Source organism: Microtus oregoni, unplaced genomic scaffold, assembly GCF_018167655.1.
Source record: "Microtus oregoni isolate MIOR12 unplaced genomic scaffold, Mior012 000086F_ref0000336, whole genome shotgun sequence".
NCBI lineage: Eukaryota > Metazoa > Chordata > Mammalia > Rodentia > Cricetidae > Microtus > Microtus oregoni.
This window is the reverse complement of record NW_024544552.1, coordinates 821,502-846,346: the sequence shown is the minus strand read 5'-3', so window position 1 is coordinate 846,346 and position 24,845 is coordinate 821,502. Positions and strand designations below refer to the sequence as shown.

At 37.7% G+C, this 24,845-nt stretch overlaps 1 protein-coding gene across 1 annotated transcript in view; it reads left to right on the top strand.

The window, feature by feature from the left end:
• Fmn2 (formin 2) overlaps window positions 1–24,845 on the top strand; it is a 298,401-nt gene that overhangs the window by 163,952 nt on the left and 109,604 nt on the right. The window contains exons 9-13 of the mRNA XM_041643559.1: window positions 1,634–1,725; window positions 1,877–2,006; window positions 2,997–3,143; window positions 7,292–7,351; window positions 7,862–7,982. Of these exons, the coding sequence (XP_041499493.1) occupies window positions 1,634–1,725; window positions 1,877–2,006; window positions 2,997–3,143; window positions 7,292–7,351; window positions 7,862–7,982 (550 nt within the window). The remainder of the gene's footprint in view (window positions 1–1,633; window positions 1,726–1,876; window positions 2,007–2,996; window positions 3,144–7,291; window positions 7,352–7,861; window positions 7,983–24,845) is intronic.

Genomic DNA, 24,845 nt, shown 5'->3' with positions numbered 1-24,845 from the left:
TTACCACCAAATTAATTTTATATCTTTTTTACATATCTGTCCACTCAGACTCACAAAAAAAATTTTCTTGGGCAAAATGGAGATAGAGATAAAAGTTTAAGAAGCCCCTTTACATATAATATAGTATATGAAGGATTTTACATTTAGTAATTCCCAATAATCCCTGGTTTAGGAAGCGACTGTGACACTGCCAGATAGCCATGGCATTGTTTTAAAGATTTAGGGGAACTTGTATCGTTTGATGTGTTTCATAGTGTGATTGAGTGTTTCATAGTCATGCCTGCGCGCGCATGTGCGCGCGCGCGCGCACACACACACACACACACACACACACAGGCATTTAGGTAAGTCCTCTGCCAAGATGTATGAACAACAGCATTTTGTTCAAGATATAGCATCAAAGCAGCATATATAGTTACATGTTTTAGCTAGTTGAGCTTTTTTCTTTCTCGTGTGGCTTAATGTATAGAATGAATGTGGGCTAATAAATAGCAGATAGCTTTCATGAATTTTTTTTAATGAAGAGATAATGAGAACTAGAAGACTATATCTAAGTTTATCTACTCATAGTCTTTGCCTTGTCAGTATTTACAGGCTTAATATTCTTAAATTATTTTGGTCTCTCAGGCCAGTAAAATAGATACTATCTTTTTTAAAGGATATTTTATAATATGGCTTCAAGAGACATTATGATGATAGCTATGAGACTGATTCTTTACACAATTGAGTAATAAATGATTTTTGAAACTTATTTTTAACTATGTGTGAGTGTGTCTATAAGCATGTATGTATGTGCGTGCATGTGTGCACATGTGAATGCAAAGGCCTACAGTGGCTAAAGTGTATGATGCCCTTGGAGTTGGAGTCACAAGCAGTTATATGGAAGATACAGTATGAGCTCATTGGACACATCTTTGTGAGGTGTAAAATTATGTCTGGATACAAATCAAGCTAATATTACTCATCTGTAAGAAGAAATAAGTGTGCATTCATGGAATTTCTAAGCCCTTCACTTGTATTAAAAATGAAGATGATTCTCTCCGAGGATGAGGAAACAGAATGACAAATCTGTAGCTTACAATTAGAAGGAGTAGAAGGAGACAAAAGCAAAATATGGCTGGAGCTATTTTCCTATCAAAAAATCATGTTCAACAAAAGCATGAAAACCTTTCATTTTTGTTTCCTGTTCTGATACCTTAATTACACTTTTCTTTTCTCCAAGTACAACAAAAGCAATACACAGGCCCTGCAATAGTTATTTCTTAAGACATTTAACATCGAATTACTTCCAAATTTAACTTGTTTGAGATTTGAATGTGAACTATTAAGTTAAAATTATGGCCTTCTAGAATATAATATAAATAGACAAATTAATGAAAAATACTATTTTATGTTTTAATAATATCTTTCCGATCACTAATAGTCAATAGCATTATGTGGGGAATTTAGGCATGATCTGGATTTTATTACACATATCTACACTTTAAAATGCCTCACAAATTGCCAAGTTTTAATGCAAACAGATGCTAAGAAATTAAAATATAGAGAATTTTACTGTATTGCGATCATCATTATCTAAAGAAAACCCTTGAAGAGATTTTTTTTTAAAAAGACACTTGCTTTGTTTTTTCAGAGAGCACAGTCAGATGAACTGGAAAAAATTGAAAAGCACAGTCGATCATCCAAGGACAAGGAAAATGCCAAGTCTCTTGACAAACCTGAACAGTAAGTGTGTCGTGTTCAGGGACCTGGGAGGGCAATGATCGGCTTCTCAGCAATGGGAAGTGATGGTTCCTGAGTGCATGTTTGTTATAAAGGCAGTGCCACTGTTAGGGTAGCTTAAGCTTTCCCTCCCTTCTTGCCTTTATCTTTTTAGGTTCCTGTATGAGCTGTCTCTAATCCCCAACTTCTCAGAGCGAGTCTTCTGCATCCTGTTCCAGTCAACGTTTTCAGAGAGCATTTGTTCAATTCGTCGTAAACTGGAATTGCTACAGAAACTGTGTGAGGTGGGTTCTGGACCAGAAAACTGAACACAAATTCTAATCTTTAATTGTGTTCAGTCATGTTCTTATTTATTTTTGTGATTCTTGTTTACTTGAAGTATTTGTAAGTTCGAAGGATAGTAATCCCACATGAAAGAATATTTGGGGACGAGGCTTCCGTAATAAAGTATGTGTTTAGACATATTCACAGGGCAGTGGAACCACACTGAGATTCTGGCCATTTTGTATCAGTCTCCTGGAATCTCAGATACCAATGGTTTTAACGAAACCAAAGCGCCATTTTCCATATTCTCTTAGATATCACACTTCCAAATGGAAGAGGTCTTTGGGTTGTTTGTTTGAATTGGCCCCTCAGTAAAGTGTTAATATTTATTGTACCCAAATGATTTTTTTGAATAGTCATTTGACTCTCTGGAATATAAATACTCTTCTGAATACAACAAATAAATTTTGGACTGGGGGGGGGAACCAAAATTAGCATTTAAAGCACTTTATCAAAAAATAAACAGAAGTGTTTCTTCTTATTGGGGTAAATCATCTCCCAGAACAGAGAGAAACTATCAGGAACATCTTCAGAAAAAGTGGCACAAAAACCTGAAAACAGACAGGTCTGGGAGTGGAGAGCATGAACTTATGGGTAACAAACCTAACTCTGGAATTCAATTTTTATAACTGCTTTTTGGGATTCTACAGTTGTGCCAGAAATCTGTGTTGTTCCAGACATTGAGACAGTTAAGGATGATAGAGATGATGTTGTTTTCTGGAAATTCTCATTGTATGTGGGCTAGAATGGCATCTCTTGGCCACCACACTCATGCTTGTTGGTTGCATGCCATTGAGACACTGTTTTTAAAGTATACAAAATAATCTGGAAGGGAATGGTTTAACTGTCACTCAAAACTGTGAGTATAATATAATTAGCTTGATATTGATTTTAGCTGATTCAAATAAAATGGCATGTAAGAGAAAAATCTTTGCCATCCTATCTTACAGACATTAAAAAATGGACCAGGGGTCATGCAAGTTCTGGGTTTGGTTCTAGCCTTTGGGAACTACATGAATGCTGGAAACAAGACGCGAGGACAGGCAGATGGTTTTGGACTAGACATTCTGCCAAAGCTAAAGGATGTCAAAAGCAGCGTAAGTATTTTGTGTTAATGGGCACACCAGATTGAGGCCATTTTATTTTTAAATAGGTTTGGGTTTAAACTTTCTGTTCTGAGGTCAAAAGTTTTACACACACATGCATGCACACATGCAACACATGAACATATATTTATGCAACTTTTGAAGTAGTATCTCATATAGTCCAGAATAACCTCAAACTTGCTGTGTTAGGAAGGATGATATGGAACTCTGCATCCTTAGGTGTGAGCCTCTATTTCTGGCAAAAGTTCTGTTATATTCTGCACTAGGTAAAAGTTGATCATCTGGGTATCTGTAGTTTAAAGGAGTGATAATTTTCCTACCAGAATTGTGAATCCTCTGTGTAATGAGTTATTATATATATGTATTTTGCTTCTTATCCCAGTATTTTTAATTTTAAGTTATTTTGTGATTATTGAAACTAAAAAATACAATTTAATAGAGGGAGGAATATATGTGTATATATATAATATATATTATATATATGTATTATATGTATATTATATATACATATATAATATATATTATATATGCATATATATGTATACATATATATATTACTAAAACTAAGTATTTCTTCTTTTATCAAGCTGTTTTGGTGTGTTTGGTTTGGAGCTGAGGACTAATCATTTTTAGTGAATTCGAGACTCTGCCTATTGTCTTTTCTTCTCTAGGCAGTATAGAAAATAAAACAAGCATGAATGAAAGTAGTTCATAAATAAAGTATAAAAGATGCTCCCACTTTCCTGTACACTGTTCTTTCTACTGGTAGGTATGGCAGTGTCTAAGTCTGATTGTAGGTGTAGGTTTTTTGTGGGGGTTTTTTTGTTGTTTGTTTTTTATTTTTCTTTCTATTGTCATCATTGTTTTTTATTTTGTTTTATTTTGTCTTGTTTTTGGTATAGGGTTTCTCTATGTAGTCCTAGTTGTCCTGGAACTAGCTCTGTAGTTCAGGCTGGCCTCAAGAGTTCTACCTGCTTCTCCCTTCCACATGCTGGGATTAAACACATGCATCACTACTACCTGGCTGACCTAGTTATTTTTAACCCTACTTCTCTGAGGTGGTTTTGCTGCTGTTGTTTAGAATAAATACTGAGGAGACTTTTGGGGGTGGAAATGGAAGGGTAAAGTCAGACATAACAATCACAGATGAAAGTCTGAAATGGTAAACCTAGAAGGTAAGAGTTGTGCTTCCCTCCATGAGAATTTCTGCACAGGAAGAACACCAGGGTGGGAGGAAATATGAGAGGACTTTTAAGTACTGAGTTTGAGTAAGTGATTGTACAAGTGAAATTGTCATCTGGAGAGAATACAGTCATCCGAGAAGCAGCATTCAGTTATTACCCTCATGAGCTATAACATGCAATCTTCATCTTTATGAGAGACATGCAGTATACAGTCATTGTCTTCAGGGGAGAGATGTAACATGAGGCCATTGTCCTCATAAGCAAGGTGCAGCATGCACTCATCATCTTTGCGAGAGAGATGCATCATGCAGTTGTCCTCCTGAGAGACATGCAGCATACAGTTATCATCCTTATGAGAGAGATGCAGCATGCAGTCATTGTCCTTGTGTGAGAGATGCAGCATGCAGTATCATCCTTGTTAAAGAGATGCAGCATGCAGTATCATCCTTGTTAAAGAGATGCAGCATGCAGTATCATCCTTGTTAAAGAGATGCAGCATGCAGTCATTGTCCTTATGAGAGAGTTGCTTCTTCAGGTGTCTAATTAGTCAGGACTCTTGACTGTTTATTTTTTCTCCACATATGCACAAATAATTCAGCATCATTTTTCTCAGGAACTGCTATGCCAGATACTGCACTTCTGAAACTGAATAAAAGTCTTTTTGTTAGTCCAGTTTGGGGTTTTTTGTTTGTTGTTTGTTTGGTTTTGAGTCAAGGTCTCAGTAGTTTAGACTGACCTCAAACTCCAGGCAGTCCCGCCTCAGCTTCCCTAGTACTAGGACTGCAGTCTCAGCTAGCTTTCTCTTGTACATGCACATCAGTTAATTTTTATGCCTTTCATGTGTGCTCAAATAAACATGTGCATTCAAGTGCTATTGTATTTATATTATAAACATTTCATAGAAGCAAACTTCTGATTTATAGACATAATAAATCATATGTGCTAAAACAGATCTACTTTCCAAATGGATATTTGCTGAGACAACTTTTGCAAATAACATTTGAGTATGAAAAGGGCAATATAATGTTAAGCTTATAAAAATTGATCTAAAATATATTCTGATAAACAAAATTGTTTAAAATTACTTATGAAGATGGATTGTGTTTTCTATCTTGCTTCATATCTCTTCCTCCCTCTATTAAATTGTATTTTTTAGTTTGAATAATCACAAAATAATTTAAAATTAAAAATACTGGGGCAAGAAGCAAAATATTTAATAATTAGGCTTCCATTGTTCTCTCATAATATCTATGCAAGATATTTTGAATTGGAATTTTCTTTAGGATGCTAATGTAAATGTATTTACTCCTCACTAATATTTATAGAATAGACACTACACTTTCAGATCAACCAGATTGTCCTTTCACTGGCAAGCCTTTAAAAGATGTTTTACTGAGTCATGTGCTTCTGTTTCATAAAATGACAATGTAGGACTAAGAATTGACCTCAAGTTGTCTGAGCCACAAGCAAATCCTACTGATGGGGAAATCTTCAATGGCCATATTACAATACCCCATGAAACTGGATTCTTGGGTGGCATTATTCTTTTCATAAATACAGGAAAACTCATGCCTAGATCTAGTAACGGAAGCCCCGAGGACAGTTAAGTTTAACAGGATTTATTTGCACAAGAGAAAGCCCTAGGGCAGGTAATATTACAGACCAAAGATGATTCTGAGTGCCCTGTCCCCATCCAAATGAGGCCAGGTTATATTTACAACCAGATGAGAAAGAGAGAGAGAGAGAGAGAGAGAGAGAGAGAGAGCCCATATCACAGCAGTTGACATTTGTGTTACCTGGACATGGTTTGAAAGACTCTCTGTTGTAATTAGCCAAGTCTCAGTGGCTTGGTTATCGATGTGTACTTTTAGAGTAGCGTCAAACTGGATTGCAATTCACTGTGTAAGGAGGCCGTTCTGAACCAACTTTACCACCAGTGTGTAGAGACCAAATTAAGTCAAATCTCTTGTAATTTAACAGAGGAAACATTTCAGAGAATTTATATTGTGCACTAGGTTTTCTCTAACTTAAGTTATCTGTTGATTAATTGGATCATGACAAAAAACAATTAAAAGTTAATACTTCTAGATGTGTCAGGAAGGGAGCAAAATATTGTGTTTTGGAAGCTGTAAATATTATTGGATATAAAATAATTTTACATTTTCAAATGATATGTACATTATCTTAATAGCATAAGTGTTTATTCCTCAATCTCAGTTGTTAATATGACAAATTGTAATGTGCTTTGCATTTTAGAAGTTTCCACTTACCTGAAATACTTTTCCATTTCTCTGGTCTAAGCACTAAAGAATTTCTGTCAGTTCCAAAAATTATTTATTATGGCAACACTGGCTAGATCCTTTATATGGGATTACAAGCAATTATCTAATTATGATGATATTTGAAAACCTAAGTGCTGGGCTGGAGACATTACTCCTCAACTAAGATCTCATGCTATTCCTTGGAGGAGTCAAGTTCTGTTCCCAGCATTTACACGGAGGCTCACAAAGACCTGTAACTCCTGTTCCTGGGAATCCAGTGCCCTTTTCTGGTTTCCACAGGCACCGAACACACACATGGTGCACACACATACATGCAGGCAAAACACATAAGCAACATTTAAAAGAACAAAAGTACTAATCAAGTTCAAAATAAATGCATTAAATAAAACACATAAACATTGAGTTAAATTTCTGATGGAGGGAAATAAAAACAGCACACTATTTACGTTTGAACTCCTCTCTTAAACAGGGAAGCTTCCTCTTGGCACCTACACTGGAAGAAACAAATCTTCCATCCCTTTAGATACAATCATCAAGGCCGTGTAGAATATAAAACCACTCAGAATATTCCCAAGTTTATATGTGTACTCCCTGTAATTTACTTTACTCTGTAAACTTAATAATACTTGATAATTGTTAAGGATGTGTTACTTACTTTGATCTTTCTGCCTAGGACAACAGCAGAAGCCTTTTGTCGTATATTGTCTCATATTATCTTCGAAATTTTGATGAGGTAGGACCGACTTTGCATACAGCTCTATTTTGATTTTCTTTCCTTGCACCTGTGTGTGTGTACGGTGCATGATATGAGTGTGATGGTGTGTTTGTGCTAACTTGCAGATGCAGAGGCTGGAGCAAGACTTGGGGCCCCTCCCTCTGCGCTCTCCATCTTGTTTCCTTGATGCAGTCCCTCAGTAGCCAGGAAGCTTGTCATTTCAGCTAGGCTGATTAGCTGTCTAGTCCGAGGTTTCAGATCATCTTATTTCTGCCCCCTCCCCCACCATGGTGAGGTTAAAGGCTCACATAGCCATGATTGGCTCTTTCCATGGGTGCCATAGATTTGAACTCAGGTCCTAGAGGATGGCAGAGTAAGCACTCTGGCTGATTGAGCCATCCCAGTGGCACATGCCTCCTCTCTGTAGGATGATTCCATTGTGTTTTTTCAGTTGTCTTGTTGGGGTTGCTGCCATTCCTGTTGTCTCTTTTTCACACTGTTTTGTTTTAAATTGTGTTTGCTAATTAGGATGCTGGCAAGGAACAGTGTGTCTTCCCTCTGGCAGAGCCCCAGGAGCTGTTCCAGGCCTCACAGATGAAATTCGAAGACTTCCAGAAAGATCTCAGAAAACTAAAGAAAGACCTGAAAGGTAACATATGACCCTGAAGTTACATTTTTAAAAATATATAATCATAATGATAGATGATAAACTTTTAAGGATTTTTAAAATAAGTTAGGCAGAAACTTCACTTAGTGTTTTTTTTTTATCTCTTTATGTATAGCAAAAGAACAATTTGCCCATACTTTTGTTTTTCGTCGCTTCTGAAAGTTGGGCATCGGAAATTCAGTTATCCAATCATATCTGCCATTTGAGTCACAGTCCATTCCCCTGGGAACAAGTTCACATTTTGTTTTTATTTTGTAGCCAAGAACCTTTGGATAGCCTCCATATCTTGGTTGGACACAAATCCTGTCATTGTTGAAAGATTAATAGTTCCGGTCTGTTCTCCTTTGATATACTTGCCCAAAATTCTGTGACTCGTGAACACTTGTGAAAACAAAGCGTGTTCTGTGTATACGAGGTTAAATGACACATGTGTTTACTGTTGTATGGTGGGCAACAAAGCCTAACATCATGTAGTTTTGATTAGTGATTATCTGAAATTCCGCAAATTTCTTTAATCAGTAACATTTACATGCAAGAAAATAGTCTTCCAAAATTTACTTCTTCCCTCCTTTTTGTGCCATTTATTGTTGTTATAGTGTTGGGAATCTATTTCCACTTCTTTTTGAGTTATATTAAGTTTAGACAAAGAGAAAATAAGGTGACATGGAATTTTCATTTGATATAGTGTTAGTAAATGATATAAAGATTTAGTCACTTCTGCACAGAATTTTAAATAAAAAGATCTATTTTTATGAGACCCAGTCTCAAAATAGGAAATGCATTTACCTGAGTTGGTCCTGATCTGTCACCAGATTTATGGCTGTTATATTCAGGACACAGATAAATTTAAATGGATTTCAATAAATATCACAATTTTTAAAGTTCCTATATATTCACATGGTATACATTAGGTGTTAGTGAGATGTGGTCAGTTTCCCAAACACAGTAACTGGTGTTAGAAGAGCTGCAGTTCTGTCCCTTATCTGTGTTCCTTTCCAATTGTATGTATAGGTACCTATTGATTTTTTGTTTGTTTGTTTGTTTGTTTGTTTTTTGAGACAGGGTTTCTCTTTAGCTTTGGAACCTGTCCTGGAACTCCCTTGGTAGACCAGGCTGGTCTCGAACTCACAGAGATCCGCCTATCTCTGCCTCCCAAGTGCTGGGATTACAGGCGTGCGCCACCACCGCCCTGCTAGGTACTTATTGATTAAGGATAAGAAATGGTAGCTTTGCCTTATCTGAATTTAACAAGTATGTGAGAACTGTTTTCTTCTTATTGGAAGTTATGGCAACATATATTTAAGTTGTTGGAAGGGAGATATGATGAGGGGTTCTGGGAAGAGTTGCAAGTGGTGGACTGTGATGGTTGGATATGTTCAAGATATATTGCATACATGTATAAACTTTCCAATAAATACTTTTTAAAAAGATGATTGAAAACTAATTAATTCTTAAAGCATTACATAAGAATTCCTGTTATAGAGTTTGTGACAATTTAAAAATTATGTCTTTGTTTAGTTAGACTTTACATACGCAGTGGTGTGGTGCCAGAAGCATTTTGGAGAGGCTGGAAAAAACTTCATATTTCCATCAGCACTCCATTCTTGAAAATTAAGATTTCATCCTTTACAGATGATTAATAAGGGGAATGATGTTATTAGTAAATATGAAGTTACACAAACAAGCACATAGTCACTTAAATGTGAGCACTCAGATAAACACATATTCAAACATTCATAATCACACACAGACATGTACATACATGCACACAGATGTACAGTTCCCACATATATATACCTTCACATACACAGAAATGTTCACATATGTACTTACACACATAACTGAAAACATATGATACATGAACATGCAGTTCCTCTTTAGAACCCATTGGTGTTAAATGTATATGAAGCCATGAAAATATGAGATTTAATTGTGAGAGATATCTGGGAGCCCAAGAGGACAAATGTTATGTCATGGACTGAATGAAGGATGAGGAGTCAGTGCCTCCACTATGTCTCTTGAGCGGTTGTTTTCTAGAGCAATGCATTAGCTATAGAAAACTACATAATGGAGGATCATCTTAGTATATGTAAAAACCACAAGAGGTTAAACAAGAGTTAGCAGCCATGAAGGCTTGTGGTTTACAGAGAGGAAAGATGAATGTATTTGAAGACCGGTACCATTGGTAAGCAACTGTAACATTTTCCTAGCAACTCCCTTCTTTGTGGGGTGTGTCAATTCAGTGTCATAGAATGGGAAGTGTGTGAGCTTCCCAAGAACTCTTTAGTTCATGGCAGGCAGAAGCACAGAAGAAGGAAGATGATTCTGGGGACAAGGGACACATTCCATAATCCACTTCCTTCAAAGACTTTCAACCTGTCCGTAGCCCATTAAGCCAGGAGCTCATCAATACCTGAAAATACTGTGGAGGACAATGCCCTCAAGACACTGCTGCCTGGAAACCAAGCCTCCCATACACGCATCTCTGGGGGCCATGCCATATCCAAACCATAACGGGGGGGGGGAGGGTTCATGAGCAAATAAATCCAGAAACTGCAGCATTAAGTTTAATTGTGAGAGGAAATCACAGTATTGTACGGTGGAGGGATGCGCAGTAGTCCTTTGGTTTATTTTATACAGAGCACCCATTGTTTTTTTTCCCACAGAATGTGTGGTGGGCTCTTTGGCTAGGGGAGCACACCTAACACATTCTGAGGAACGCAGGCTTGGTACTGTGTTAGGGGCGCAAGCATGACGTGCCTCTGAGCTCACAAGGAAACAAGTTCATGAAACACTTTCACCGTTTGTTGTTGTTGCTGCTGTTGTTTGGACAAATCAGGTTAGTTTGAAGTGGTGTCAAATTCTGAGAATTAAAAAAATATCTTTTACTTTTCAAAATCTGATTGCTTTCATAGTGGAGATGATTTGGGCACAAGGAAGGAAATTTTATGAATCAAAATTTATTTCCAACTTTTGAGAAATAAAGTACCATCAGAAATATAGTTTTTGTATCAGCGATGCATGAAGTTACTTCTTTCTGTTAGGTGTGGTTTGGTTATGCATAGACATATTCATATAATTAAATTGAGGTCAAATTGGAGGTTATTTTATATGAAGTTATAGTACTTAAAAATAGTATCTACCTTAATCTGTGTAGTCCTTTAAAACCATTGTTTAATTTGCTTTACGTTTAGATTTATTTATTTTTTTATTATATGTGGGTGGATGTTTTGCCTGAATGTGTGTCTGTATACCACATAAATGCCCAGTGCTCATGGAAAGCAGAAGAGGTTATCAGATCCTCTGGAGCTGGAGTTACATGGGGTAGTTAGTTACCATGTGGGTGCTGGGAATCAAGCCTGGGTCCTCTGGAAAATCGGCCCATGTACTTAACTGCTGATTCATTGCTCCAACCACTAAAATAATTAACTTTTCATAATCAAATTTAGGGAATGCTTTAAGAAGTTTCAAACAGACTTTCTGCACATTTTTAGAGGCAGTTGTTTTAATCAGATATAGAAAAATGGTTAAGCATATAAACAAGCCATTATAATACTCTGTGGTAAACATTCAGTAGCATTTGCTATTCATGAGATAAAATTGAATTAATAGTATGATTATTTTTTAATGACAAATGTGCCGTCTCCACAAAGTTGCTCATTTACCATCTGGCCCTCTTGTTTCCACATACTGTCTTCATTTTTATTTCTGAGGAAACTAAGGGACAATGTGTTAGGGCTTGGACATCTTAGGGAAACACCTGAGCCTCATCTTAGGACTCCTGCGAAGACATCCATTGAGTTAGGTCTTTCTTCTTACCTGAAGATTCCCATGTCTGCCCCTCAGGATGAGAATCAGGCTTCCTAGCTCAGTGAAATGCCTTTTGTTCAGCACTCTTGATTTCTTCTGGATATCTGTAGCTTCTTTTTGATACAGTTGCTCCAAATGGACCCAGTGTCTTGGTCAGGTAATGCAGTCTATGGTGAAACTATGTCACAATCTCCATAAGTCTCTGTGCCAGCGACCTGGCTCACAGATAGATTCTGCTGGACATGAACAAACGTTATTCAATGCTGCCCTTAATGTCTGTGCTGCAGGGGTTATACATAGGAAGCGATCTCCTGTGCCCATCTGTTGTAGGGTACTTCCCACTTTCTCTTCTATCAGGTTCAGTGTGTTCGGACTGATATTGAGGTCTTTAATCCATTTGGACTTGAGTTTTGTGCATGGTGATAGATATGGATCTATTTTCATTCTTCTACAGATTGACATCCAGTTTTGCCAGCACAATTTGTTGAAGATGCTCTCTTTTTTCCATTGTATACTTTATTGATATCACAACAGAGCAACAAAGTCTTATGTGCCTTTCAAAAAGATAGCAGCTAAACCAAATCTGGAGTTTTCTTTCAAAGAACATTCTACTGACTAAGGAAGCTTACTGAACTGTGTTTGTTATATTACTAACACTTAAGCCATTTATCAATCTTAAGAAAATCCAAGGCATAAGAAAAATAAAAACAAGCCCACTTATTTGAGCTTGTAAGTTCAACAATATAAGCAACAATTAATTCTTTAGGGCGAGGAGTCAGAGGAGGGGAATAAGCAACAGAATTCACTGAGCCTAAGCAGTGGGTCATTAAGGAGTACACTGTCCTCTTTCAAAATATTGGTTATGTTCTATTTCTTCAGTTGTAAATTGAATATATGGATATTCATTTAATTATTCTTAATATTTTATGTGCATGTTATATGTGTTCCTTTATGTGTATGGCGAGGTTAATAATCTTATTTGAGAAGAAAGGAAACTGGGCAACCATCCAGGAATGTTTGATTTAGAGTTGAAACTGAGTAATCTAGGCTCCACTAATTTAAACTGTGTGATCGTTCAGTCTTTTCTGTTCTTTATGAAGAAATTATATAACTTGCCAAATTCAAAAGCAAACATAGCTAAGGAACATAAGAAATTTAATTAAAAGAATAAACTATATTAAAGAAGAAGAATATAATACTCTACTTGGAGGTAAAAGATTAATATGAAAGAGAAGCACTATTTTGGTTACACAGTTCAAACATATATTATTTAGAAGGAAATTGTAAAAATAAAATTAACTGCTAATGTCAGAAAGCTGTTGGCATTTTACAGAAACATAATCCATTATTTTGGTTATTGCTTTTACTATTTCAGAGTAAACTAAGGAAAACCAAAGCCATACTACTATAATAGAAGTAATTTAATATAGAGAAGTTAACACATATTGAAAGGTCAAAACAGTACCAAAAATGACCAAGTAATATAGGAAGCTGCCATCAACCATGGAACTCAGGAAATAGGAGACATTGAAGTTAGTGTAGAACAGACACCTTTAGCAGGAGTGCCCCAAGGGGCTGGACCAAAGCCTCAGAGAGAGGGTCCTTCTGCTGCAAATGCTGCCCTGAGGGCTTGGGGGAGCAGACCCTGGGGAGATGGGAAGGGAAGCATGAGAACAATATCTCCTCATGGATGAGACTGAGATCCTGAGAGCTGAGTTTGAGAATCTGGCTGACAGTCTCTGCCTGGCTACACTGTTACAAGGAGTGGGGCCCCTTTTCCTGTCCAGGTCGCCCAGCTAGCTTACACCTAAAATAATCACACAGAAACTGTATTCATTTAAACACTGCCTGGCCCGTTAGTTCTAACTTCTTATTGGCTAGCTCTTATGTCTTGATTTAACCCATTTCTATTAAATCTGTGTATTGCCTCATGACTGTGGCTTACCGGCAAGATTCTAACCAGTGTCCATCTCAGGCAGGACTCCACGGCGTCTCTCTCTGACTCTGCTTTCTTCCTCCCAGAATTCAGTTCTTTCTGTTTTCTCCATGCCTACCTAAGTTCTGCCCTATCTAAAGGCCAAAGCAGTTTCTTTATTCAACCAATTAAACAACACATAAACAGAAGGATCTCCTAAAGAACTATACAGATACTTCGGAGGGATGTGGTGGTGCTGGGTAGAAGGTCTGGAAACACACTAGACACTGGGCTCACCAATGTCTGACTGTGAAGACGAGCAGCCTGAGGGAGGCTAGTTCCTCCAGCACTCTCCATGCTCCTCCATCCTACCTTTTCCCCTTTTACCATGGAAACTTATCAACAAGACTTGTAAAGAAGAAAGATATATTGCAGAATCTAACACCATTGTCCAAGAGTCAGATATAGAAAGGTAGTTTGGAAGCAGGCAAATAAACAGACAAACACAAAACCAGTATTTTTTATCTTTTTAACTGCCATTCATTTAATTGCTTGTTTTTATTATTTGAACATGATCCTTCCCGCCTTCAAGTTTATAGTAAGTGAAGGGATATATAACTTTTGGAGACTGATCAGTCATAATATGTGTGCGTGTGTGCATGCGTGTGTGTGTGTTTTGCCTGTCTGCCTTTCTGTCTGTCTGTGGCCATGTACCTACATATGGTATATGTTAGACCAGAGGAAAACTTGCAGAAACTGATTTTTTTCTTCTACCATGTCTATTTGGGGAATTGAACTTTGGTCACTGGGCTTGGTGCCTAGCACTTTACCCATCTTTAATACAGACAGACTTTCTGTTATGTTGTCTTCCCACCTTCAAAGCCATCTAAACAGCCTCACCAATGGGGTTGTCTTTTTCTAAAATACTGAGAAGGAGCTAATCAAGACATAAATTATTGGAGAGGCTGAACAGTGTCCAGGACAATAAAAAGGTGTCTGCAGTTAGTCAGTCCTCACATCTGATTTGGTTCTGATGACAGATGGCATTTTGTCAACTTGATGGTCTCCGTACTTCTTTAGCCCTTCTCAGCCATTTGTCACTCAACTATGCTGAATGTATCTCCGGTGTCACATGGTGTACAACTTGGAACATTCAAAGATGGGGACTGAGTTTGATTCCCAGAACCCATACGTGCCTAGAATCCCAGCACTGAGGCATCAGGTGATCTCTGAGACTTCTCAGCCACCCAGCCTAGCCATAAGGATGAGTTCCAGGTCGGGTTGAGAGACCAGGTCTCTAAAAATAGGGTAGATGGCTCCTGAGGAACACGTAAGATTGCTCTGTGGCTTGACACCTGTGCACACACTATGTTCAAACATATTTATAAATGCACACACACCAAGAAATTTTGTGTATGTGTGTTATACATACTTTATGGCTTCTGTTCATTCCACAATTTATCAAGAACATCTAAAATACTTCTGCTATTTTCCAAAAGTTGGAAGTTCACAGAAGTTAGTGTCACATGTAATCAGTGCAAGAAAAGTAGGATTTCAGCACACATTAAGGCAGTGCCAAAATCACAGGACACCTCCCATACATTACCTTGTGCTGAGAAACTCTTGGGCAAAACAGTTGCTGTTTCCATGCTGTAGATGAGGGAAATGGGGTTCGCAAGACTTAGAAATATGTCCAAATATCCTCGTGAGTAATAAAGGGTAGTTAAAATCCAGATACTGTGGCAAGCTGTTTCATCATTGGCTGTTATAAAATGATTCTTATTTATTTGTCTGAGTTCACAGAACATTAAAAGAAGCCTAGAGACACCAGCTACAAATCCAGAAATGGCATTCAATCATTTCTCATATAGTTTTCTTCATACCAGACATGAATACATTAGAAATCAATACCAGTGCGCTAGTAAAATGCTTTAAACTCATAAAAAAGCTTCCAAGTTCCTTAAAGTTCCTATTATTTTTTGAGGTGTTTAATAGACTTTGAACTTACCCCAAATTAAAAGCTGTAAATGCCCTACCAAGTCCTTGACTTCATTCCATTTCTTTCTGTATCTTCTGTTCCCTTCAAAAGCATGTGAATTTCAGATACCTGGACTTTCTTTTTCCTTCTTCTTGTCTCCTATCCAGTGTATCCCCCCCCCATTCTTTTATGTGTTTCTTTCTATAACTCTGCTTTCAATTTGTCTTCTGAACTTGAAAAATTCAAACTTGTGGACAAGAGTTTCAAACCCCAACACTTTGCTTTAAATGGATCTTTTGTTAACTCTCTGTTCATGGTCTGAACTGGAAAGCACCTTTCTCTGGAGGTAGTCTCTGTTGCATTTTGATGTGTAAAATCATAGACAAAATATTTCTGTATATAAAAGTTTTACTTCTAGGGGAAAATATGCTTTATTCTGAAGTATTTGCTGTACTAATTTTGTACCACAATGGAAACCACTAGTGAGACAGCATTCCTAAAGCACAGTCGTTGTGGTGTCTAATTGAGTGGCTGGACTTCCTTGGACTTCCCTTTATGGGGCACTTTGCCAGACTCCTTGACGCGGATGAGTGTCTGCTGTGGGAGGGAATTTTTCCAGTTTCATCACTGATGTGCAGCATGGCTGGGTGATAGTAAGAACTGAAAGGGAATAGTACTACTCCAAAGAAGTTCAGTGAACTGCTGAGGTCTTTAGGATAACCATAAATAAAACAGTTTGAACTATACATCAGTACTTAAGGAAGTAAATGAAGCTAGGCACCTGGCCAGTAGTCTTAAGATCCAGAATAGCCTGGCATAATGGCACATGCCTTTAGCACTGAGAATGCATAGATAGACAGATCTCTGTGAGTTTGAGGCCAGCCTGGTCAATAGCACTACATAGTGAGACCCTGTCTCAATAAATAAATCTAAGCAACAGTGTAAGTCATATAAGGCATTTGTACCCTTGATGAACATTCATGGCTAGTCCTAAAGTCATGCAACCTCCTGAGAAAGTGTCACAGGTTAGCCGGGCGGTGGTGGCGCACGCCTTTAATCCCAGCACTCGGGAGGCAGAGGCAGGCGGATCTCTTTGAGTTCGAGACCAGCCTGGTCTACAGAGCTAGTTCCAGGACAAGCTCCAAAAAAACCACAGAGAAACCCTGTCTCGAAAAACCAACAAAAAAAAAAAAGTGTCACAGGTTTTGATTTTCTTTGAATAAATTTCTATAATATATTAGGATACATTTGAGAGTGTTTAAAGATTTATGGAAATATCTATAGACTCCAGGTGAGGGAATACCCCATGATATTCATAAAATTTAATCGGATGCCATTGTTAAAAATCCTAAGTATCTTGGTGCTTGGGTACCCAAGGCTTTGAACATCCCAGGGAAGTACTGTGCATTGAGCTACATCCTGTCTTTGATCAATCTTTCAAATTGTTGCAAATATTATGGTTATGATGGTGTCATCATACTAGTAATAAAAGGTCATATTTGAATATTCTTAAAAACCTTGGTAAGTGATAATAAAGAGATTTGTTTGGAGTATAGTGCTTTTATTCTAGTGTAAATTTCCCTGTCTGTCATCTTAGGTAATTGTTGAAATACGGAGCTGCGGGCTGTGTCCCGCCACCCGGCTAGCTTTACCCAAAATAATTACACGGAAACTGTATTCTTTTAAACACTGCCTGACCCATTAGTTTCAGTTTCTTATTGGCTAGCTTTTACATATTGATCTAACCCATTTCTATTAATCTGTGTAGCCCACGAGCTGGCTTACCAGGAATGATCTTAACCTGCGTCTGTCTGGAGTGGGAGAATCATGGCGACTCCCTGACTCAGCTTCTTTCTCCCAGCATTCCGTTCTGTTTACTCCGCCTACCTAAGGGTTGGCCTATCAAATGGGTCTAGGCAGTTTCTTTATTAATAAGAAATCACTCCCACATCATTTCCCCTTTTTCTGTTTAAACAAAAAAGAAAGGCTTTAACTTTAACATAGTAAAATTACATATAGCAAAACAGTTATCAAGCAAGAATTACAGTTACAATATTTATATCTATTTTATCTTTTATCATAACTAAGGAAAACTATAACTATCTATTCATTCTTCAACTCCATCAAAGACTCCAGAAGGATATAATACTACCTAAGTAAACAAGAAATAAGAAAACTCTAGAAATGACAGAGACATCTTGCTGCCTGGACAGTCACCCAAAGTTCTTTTGTATGGTTGGGGCATCCATCTTCAGCCTTCAGACCCATAGTATCCAGCAGACATTTCCATGAAGCAGGAAATTTCAAAGACAGTTCAGTCACTATCTGCTGTGTCCTGCAGAATGTCTCGCAGACTCTTTCATGAGTCATGAACCCCAAAAGACCGTCTCACCTTTAGGCAAGTTCAGCAGTCCTCTCTCTGCGGGTTCTCTTTGTCCATTTTATGCAACAGTCCAGGCAAGAGCAGTTTCTTGCCCAAATGGCTATCCAACTCCATAAGGATCCTCTTCGATGCCCATCTTCCTCTCAAAGTAGATTGGTGCCACCAGGAACAGATATGTCTCATTGTCATGAAAAGTCCTAAGTTATTAAAATATTTTAAATGCCATATTCTGTAGCCTTTGAGAGATATGAAGAATGCCTATCTGAAATATATCTCTATATATCTAGAAAATCTAAGTAACATGACTACAAACTTTACTATCATCGATGATTATCCATTAGCAACCTATATTTCCTATTATACATTACATTTTAAAAGAACTACACAATCACAATACCTTAATCAATATCAGAAATACATATACATATAACAAAATTGACCTTAAAATCCACACCAATTCAAATTATTCATACCTATATCATTTCCCCCTTTAAATGTAAAAGAACATTTATAAACAATATTTTGGAAACATGGGCACAGTTTTTTCTCTCCAAACTGCTTCCTGCTGAATGGGGGCGTCGTTAATGAGGTCTTTCATGGTATAACCTGTGTGCTAGTTTCATCTCAGTTGGCAGTTGAGCGAAGTAATTTTTTGAAGATGTTCACAACAACCTTTCAGGAGGGCGTGGTCTGTCATACCAAATTGTAATAGAAGAAATCCACAGGGTTTGGTCCTCTGTGAAAACAAAAGAAGACCCTCTCCAAAGCATCATATTCTTAAACCCAAATTTTGAAATCGTAATACCCTTATATCCATTCTGGTTTATCTTAGCAGCCCATGTAATGAAATGTCTCTCTGTACTTAGCTCCTTTACAGTCAAAAATTTTAAAGAAAGCACAATGTACATAATCCAGACTCTCTGTGAATTTTCCATTTTTACGTGGCTTATTTTTCTTTATTTCTTTTAATCTCTTAACTATCTGTACTCTGTCTCTTTAAAGACTTTACCTTTTTTTTTAAACCATTAACTTTATTCTCTATATTCTTTTTCTTCTCTCTCTCAAGCCTACGTACATTTATCCAACAGTGTGGTATTTTATGTCTGAATCTGTTTTATTGTGAATCTCTAACATTTTTTTACTATCCAGGAGCATTTCTTAAAATGTTAAGCAGTTCTTAAAAACTTAAGTTGCACCATGTACAGGTAATACGGTACCGCCTGTGTCCTTCCCAGTTGAAACCTTAAATGCTCTGTTTTTATGGTAATTACGGTAGTTTCTGCCTGAGACCAGCACAGTTCAGCATGGCAGAGCTGAGCCAAGCCGCTCCTGCCTCAGAGCCATTTGGTGCCCCTGAGCCACACACAGTTCCAGGCACACAGCAGTCCACATTGCCATCAAGCAAGCCGTAGAGCTTTACTCCAAATGCTCCATTCAAAAGCTCTGTCTCCCACAGGAGCCAGACAGAGATCGCAATGGCGGCACAGCCCAGAAAGCCGGCATTTTAAAACAGCCAGTTTTTCCTGCTGCTGAGTCAGGACAATTTCTTTGCGGCACGCAACCCACAAACAGCAAAAAGCTGTCTTAAATTCTCTCTCTCTCCTTTTTAAGTCCTCTCAGGTTTTACGTGGAGTTCATTAGCACGTTGGATACCACTCTGTTGAAATACGGAGCGGCGGGCTGTGTCCCGCCACCCGGCTAGCTTTACCCAAAATAATTACACGGAAACTGTATTCTTTTAAACACTGCCTGACCCATTAGTTTCAGTTTCTTATTGGCTAGCTTTTACATATTGATCTAACCCATTTCTATTAATCTGTGTAGCCCACGAGCTGGCTTACCAGGAATGATCTTAACCTGCGTCTGTCTGGAGTGGGAGAATCATGGCGACTCCCTGACTCAGCTTCTTTCTCCCAGCATTCCGTTCTGTTTACTCCACCTACCTAAGGGTTGGCCTATCAAATGGGTCTAGGCAGTTTCTTTATTAATAAGAAATCACTCCCACATCAGGTAATGAAATAATAACCTTCTGTAATTGTTTTGGAGAATTACCATTTTCTCTCATTCAGAAGAGTAAAACTTAACAAATAATTTTTTTGCATTCTGTGGTAATTATTACTCTTCAGTCTTTTTATCACCCTGAAATGTCAATCAAACCACAAACTAGAGATAAACATACAAGCCTGGCGTGGTTGTTCGTATCTATAATTCCCATACGGGGGAGGCAAAGATAGGAGGATTACCACAGATTTGAAGTCAGCCTGAACTACATAACATGTTCCAGGTCAGCAAGGGCTACACGCAAAAATAAAATAAAATAAGCAAACATAAAACCCAAACATTCAGGATTTCGGCTCTGTAAGACCCTTTCCCCACGCTTGCTGGAATATTGACTAGCCTGACCTTGTACAGATGTTGTACAGCCCAGCACAGCTGATAAAAGTTCCCAAGTATAGCTACATGTCATGTCCAATGGTTGAGGACAGTCCCATCTAACTTTTGGTTCTTGCAAACTTTCTACCCCCACTTCAGACATGGCATTCTCTAAGCCTCGAGAGGTCATGGAGAAAGGAACCTAGGAGGAGTTGGAGAGAGGTAGTGAAGGATGGACTTGATCAAAGTAAAATGGATTAATGTGTGAAATGAAAGTAACTTAAAGATTTCAAAAAAAACACACTTATGCAATTATAGAATGCTAAGACACTTACACCATGATTCTGCAGGCTCCAGCCAGTGTCATTCACTGTTCTCCCCCACCTTCTCTCTCTCTCTCTGTCTCTCTCTCTCTCTCTCTCTCTCTCTCTGTGTCTGTCTCTCCACGTGCATGTACGCGCACGCACACACACACACACACACTCCCAGTCTAGGTTGTTCATTGTCCCTGTATAGATGCCATTATTGCTCGTAATATGGAGCATGGACTTCAGTGTTTATGAGATTTAGAGACTAGCCCTCAGTTTCCCAATTGTATGTCTGTTCCCACATGAATAATCTTGTGTAGCAGTGCCAACTGTATGGCACAATAACTAGCTCATGCTTATATTCCTCTTAGTGGACACTGCACTGTGTGCTTAGCATGGTTTTCTTTCTTTCCAAAGCTCTGTACATGAGGCACCATTACTTTCTCCATTTTATAAGATACTGAGTCACAGAGGGCATATATCTAGTCAGTTTTAGACCATAGCAAGTGAAAGAGCTGATGTGCAGATCCCCTGTCCCGGGCCAGGTAAGTTAGATTCTTTTCTGACTGCTGATGTCTCTCTCTGGCAATAAGAGATAACAATGATGATAATTAAACTTGCACAGACCTTCTGTGTTCTGGGCCACCTCTGAGTACTTTGCATGCATTTACTTATTTAATCCTCTATAGAGCTGAAGAATGCCTTGCCCTTCATCACTTGGATCCACACACTCAAGTACCCAGTGTGCATCCATTGTCATATTGTTAGGAGTGAATACTTGGCAGGAAGTGCGTTGATTGAATGTCTTTATTTTTTCACAGTGTGTCTACAGTCAGGAGGCAGAAAATAAATAAGAAATCAAGCCAGGCTATAAAACCTCAATTCTTCCCCCAAGGCAATGTGCCTTACCCTCTCTGAGGATAAAGGGTGGGGGGTGGAGGAGATGAGAGGAGGGGAGAGTATGTAAAATAAAAAAAGAGAGTTGGTTTTCCTTTTTAAAATAATAATAAAAATAAACACCTCAATTCTTACCTCTACTTCCTCCAGAAAAGCTCTACTTCCCTTCCTGAAGCTCCATAATTTCCCCAAACAGCAACCATCATCTAAGGACAATGCTCAAACACATGAACCCAACGGTCACATTTCACATTTAGACATATATTTATATATACATATGTGTGTATACGTATATATATATGTGTGTGTGTGTGTGTGTGTATACATGTATATATGTGTGTGTAAAACCTGTCAGAAAATCAGAAAAATAAATGATAAATGACATCTTGCCTTTCTACACCCTTCAAATTCAAATTTCCCTTCTTCCCTCTGAGAGTCACTTGGCTTGTATGTCTGTCCCCATGATGACTCCAAGCTTTAGACCTCACTGGCATCCTTTCCTGTCTACTTTATTGCTACACACATAATAGTCGCTGTGAGGATTTTTGTGTCTTTAACCTTGGAGATCATTTGCAAAATGACTTGGATGTAACTCTCACAGGTATGCTCCAAAGAGCCTACCCAGTACATTCTAAAATCTGTTTCTTCAGGAAAAATCACTTACTTATATACTTACATGCTAACTCTGATAATTTCAACTCTTAAATATTTATTAAATGTATGCCTTCCTGTCTCTGTTTATGATATAAAAAAAATAAATATTATTATAATTATATAATATACAATATATTTATAATTAATATAGATAAAATATATTATTTTTTGTTATTGTTCTTGGAAAAAGGAGAGTAGTGTGCATCTCACTGCTTATAGGTCTCTGGAGGTGGAATTTGCTTTCTCTCTCTCTCTCTCTCTCTCTCTCTCACCCATAATGATATACAGATGAGCCTCGTCTGTGGGAAAGGGGACAATTTTCTTCTGAAAGGTTAGAGTTTCTAGGACTTTTCTTCTAATCGACATGTTTGTTCTCTTTTATGTTCATTGTAGATATTAATGTACCTTTCTCAAAGTTCACACAAAAACTGGACTTTTAGGTTATGATTAACATTGATTGAACTTGGAGACTTGAGTATATTAGGGCTGGAATATACCAACTCCCTAAAACAGCAACCACACTTCTCCTGATCTAGGCCTGCATGTGAAATTGTTATGTTGCAGTCTATTTTATAATGGAATAGCTGAGGTTTTTATTTCTCCTTCCCTCTGGCTGTATTTTCCTTTGTTGAGAAACCTAATGCGTACTTCCCAATATCAATCCTTTAACATCACACAAAATCTCTTTGGCTCAGCAAAGTCTTTAAATTAAACAAAAGTTAACACGATTGGAATGATTCAGTTATGCCAACGGCCTACTGACTAATGTTTTTTAATATTTGGATTTGACTGTAATTAAGTTTTCCAAGAACTCTATCTTTGTTCTGATTTTAATAATGTTTCTAAATGACCCTTCATGTTTATATTGCAGTGTTTTGTGTTCTTAAAAAGAATTGCAGTCACATACCAATTTTCAAAATGATAAGTACTAGCCAGAATGGTATGTTGTAAAATATGGTATACTACAGCTAAGAATAGAATGGGAGACAACGTTTTAAAGAAATATTCTAACGCCTTATGTGTTTGCTGCCTTAAAATTATTCTTTTCTGTGTTGAGTGTTAGAATATGTATGAGGACTGTACATGAACAGAGATTTTTAAACTAAGCCACACCACGGTGGGTTGTACCAGCAGTTCCTTCCATCTTGACAAAATATCAAAAAATATTACAATATATTTTATTTCACAAGGTTGAGCATTGAGAGCTAGAATCTGGGCTTTGATGTCCTTTGTGGTATTATGCCATCTTCCACTGCAGTATGTCCATATTACAGAAATCCATAATCACGGTGTAGCTGATAACACTTTCTTTTGTGTGAGTTTCTGGTTCTTCTGTACCTCAAGCACTGTGTATGCAAGTGAGTAGGATACTCTTGGCCTGAGGGAATAGGAATTATGTTCAGAGACGATGATGCACAGCTAAATCAATGTGAGGCATGTTAGAGTTACCTGCCGTCCTTTTCAGGCTGCCTGACAGGCGTCTCAACTTAGCTCTTCAGGTTCAACTCTTAGGACTCAGATAGCTTAAGGCTGTGGTTTTCAACCTGAGGGGTGTGACTCCTTTGGGATATCCTGTATATTATTTACATCATTATTTATAACAGTCACAGAATTAATTATGAAGTAGCAAGAAAATAATTTTATGGTTGGGTGTCACCACAATATGAGGAATTATATTAAAGGGTTGCATATTAAGAAGGTTGAGAACCACTGACTTAATTTTCATATCTGGTAGTTAAACTAGACTTGAATATTCATTTATTTCATCTAAGTCCTTCCTTTTATCCCGTGTCATGAATATGTTCTATAGAGAAGGGACATGTGAAGAAGAGGGAAAGATTGGCCCACTTGCTTCAGAGTGACAATGGATCCCCCAAACTCGATATGTTTAGGTAGGAACAAGTACCAACAACTGATCATAAGGGCCAAGAATATGGTAGGGGAATATGGAATATGCAGACTGAATAACTAGGACATTTTGCAGACTAACAAGAAGTCAACTTTGATCAGAAGATAGATATTAATGATCTACACACGTGGATTAATTATAATTAATAATCCACACATGTGCATTCAAGCGATATAGCACATTAAGTAAACAGGGAATGGTAGGTAGAAGTAGAAAATACAGCTGCCTTTGGCGACTAGAATTCCAGTACCCATTAAAGACCTAGGCTGCCACATTACAGTTTGTTTTTTAATTGCACAAGTTTTTCTGAACACTTGCAATATTTAAAAGCAACATCCAGGCATATTCCACCAAGGTTTGATTATATAGAGAGATCCGCTTAATATCTAGATGTAAATCCTGATGGCTATCACAGTTTCACACTGGCAGAGGTGTGAGTGGACCACGCTAGGAACTCCAAGACTCTGGCCAAACATTATTCGTGTGTTTCCTGGATCTCAAATTGTGCTTCATTCTCATTGTGTACAGGGAATTAATTCTATTCTGACTTAAGGTAAAAACTACATTAGACAGAGAAAATATGATTTTGTTTACCTTAGACTAAGAATATAGTTCATA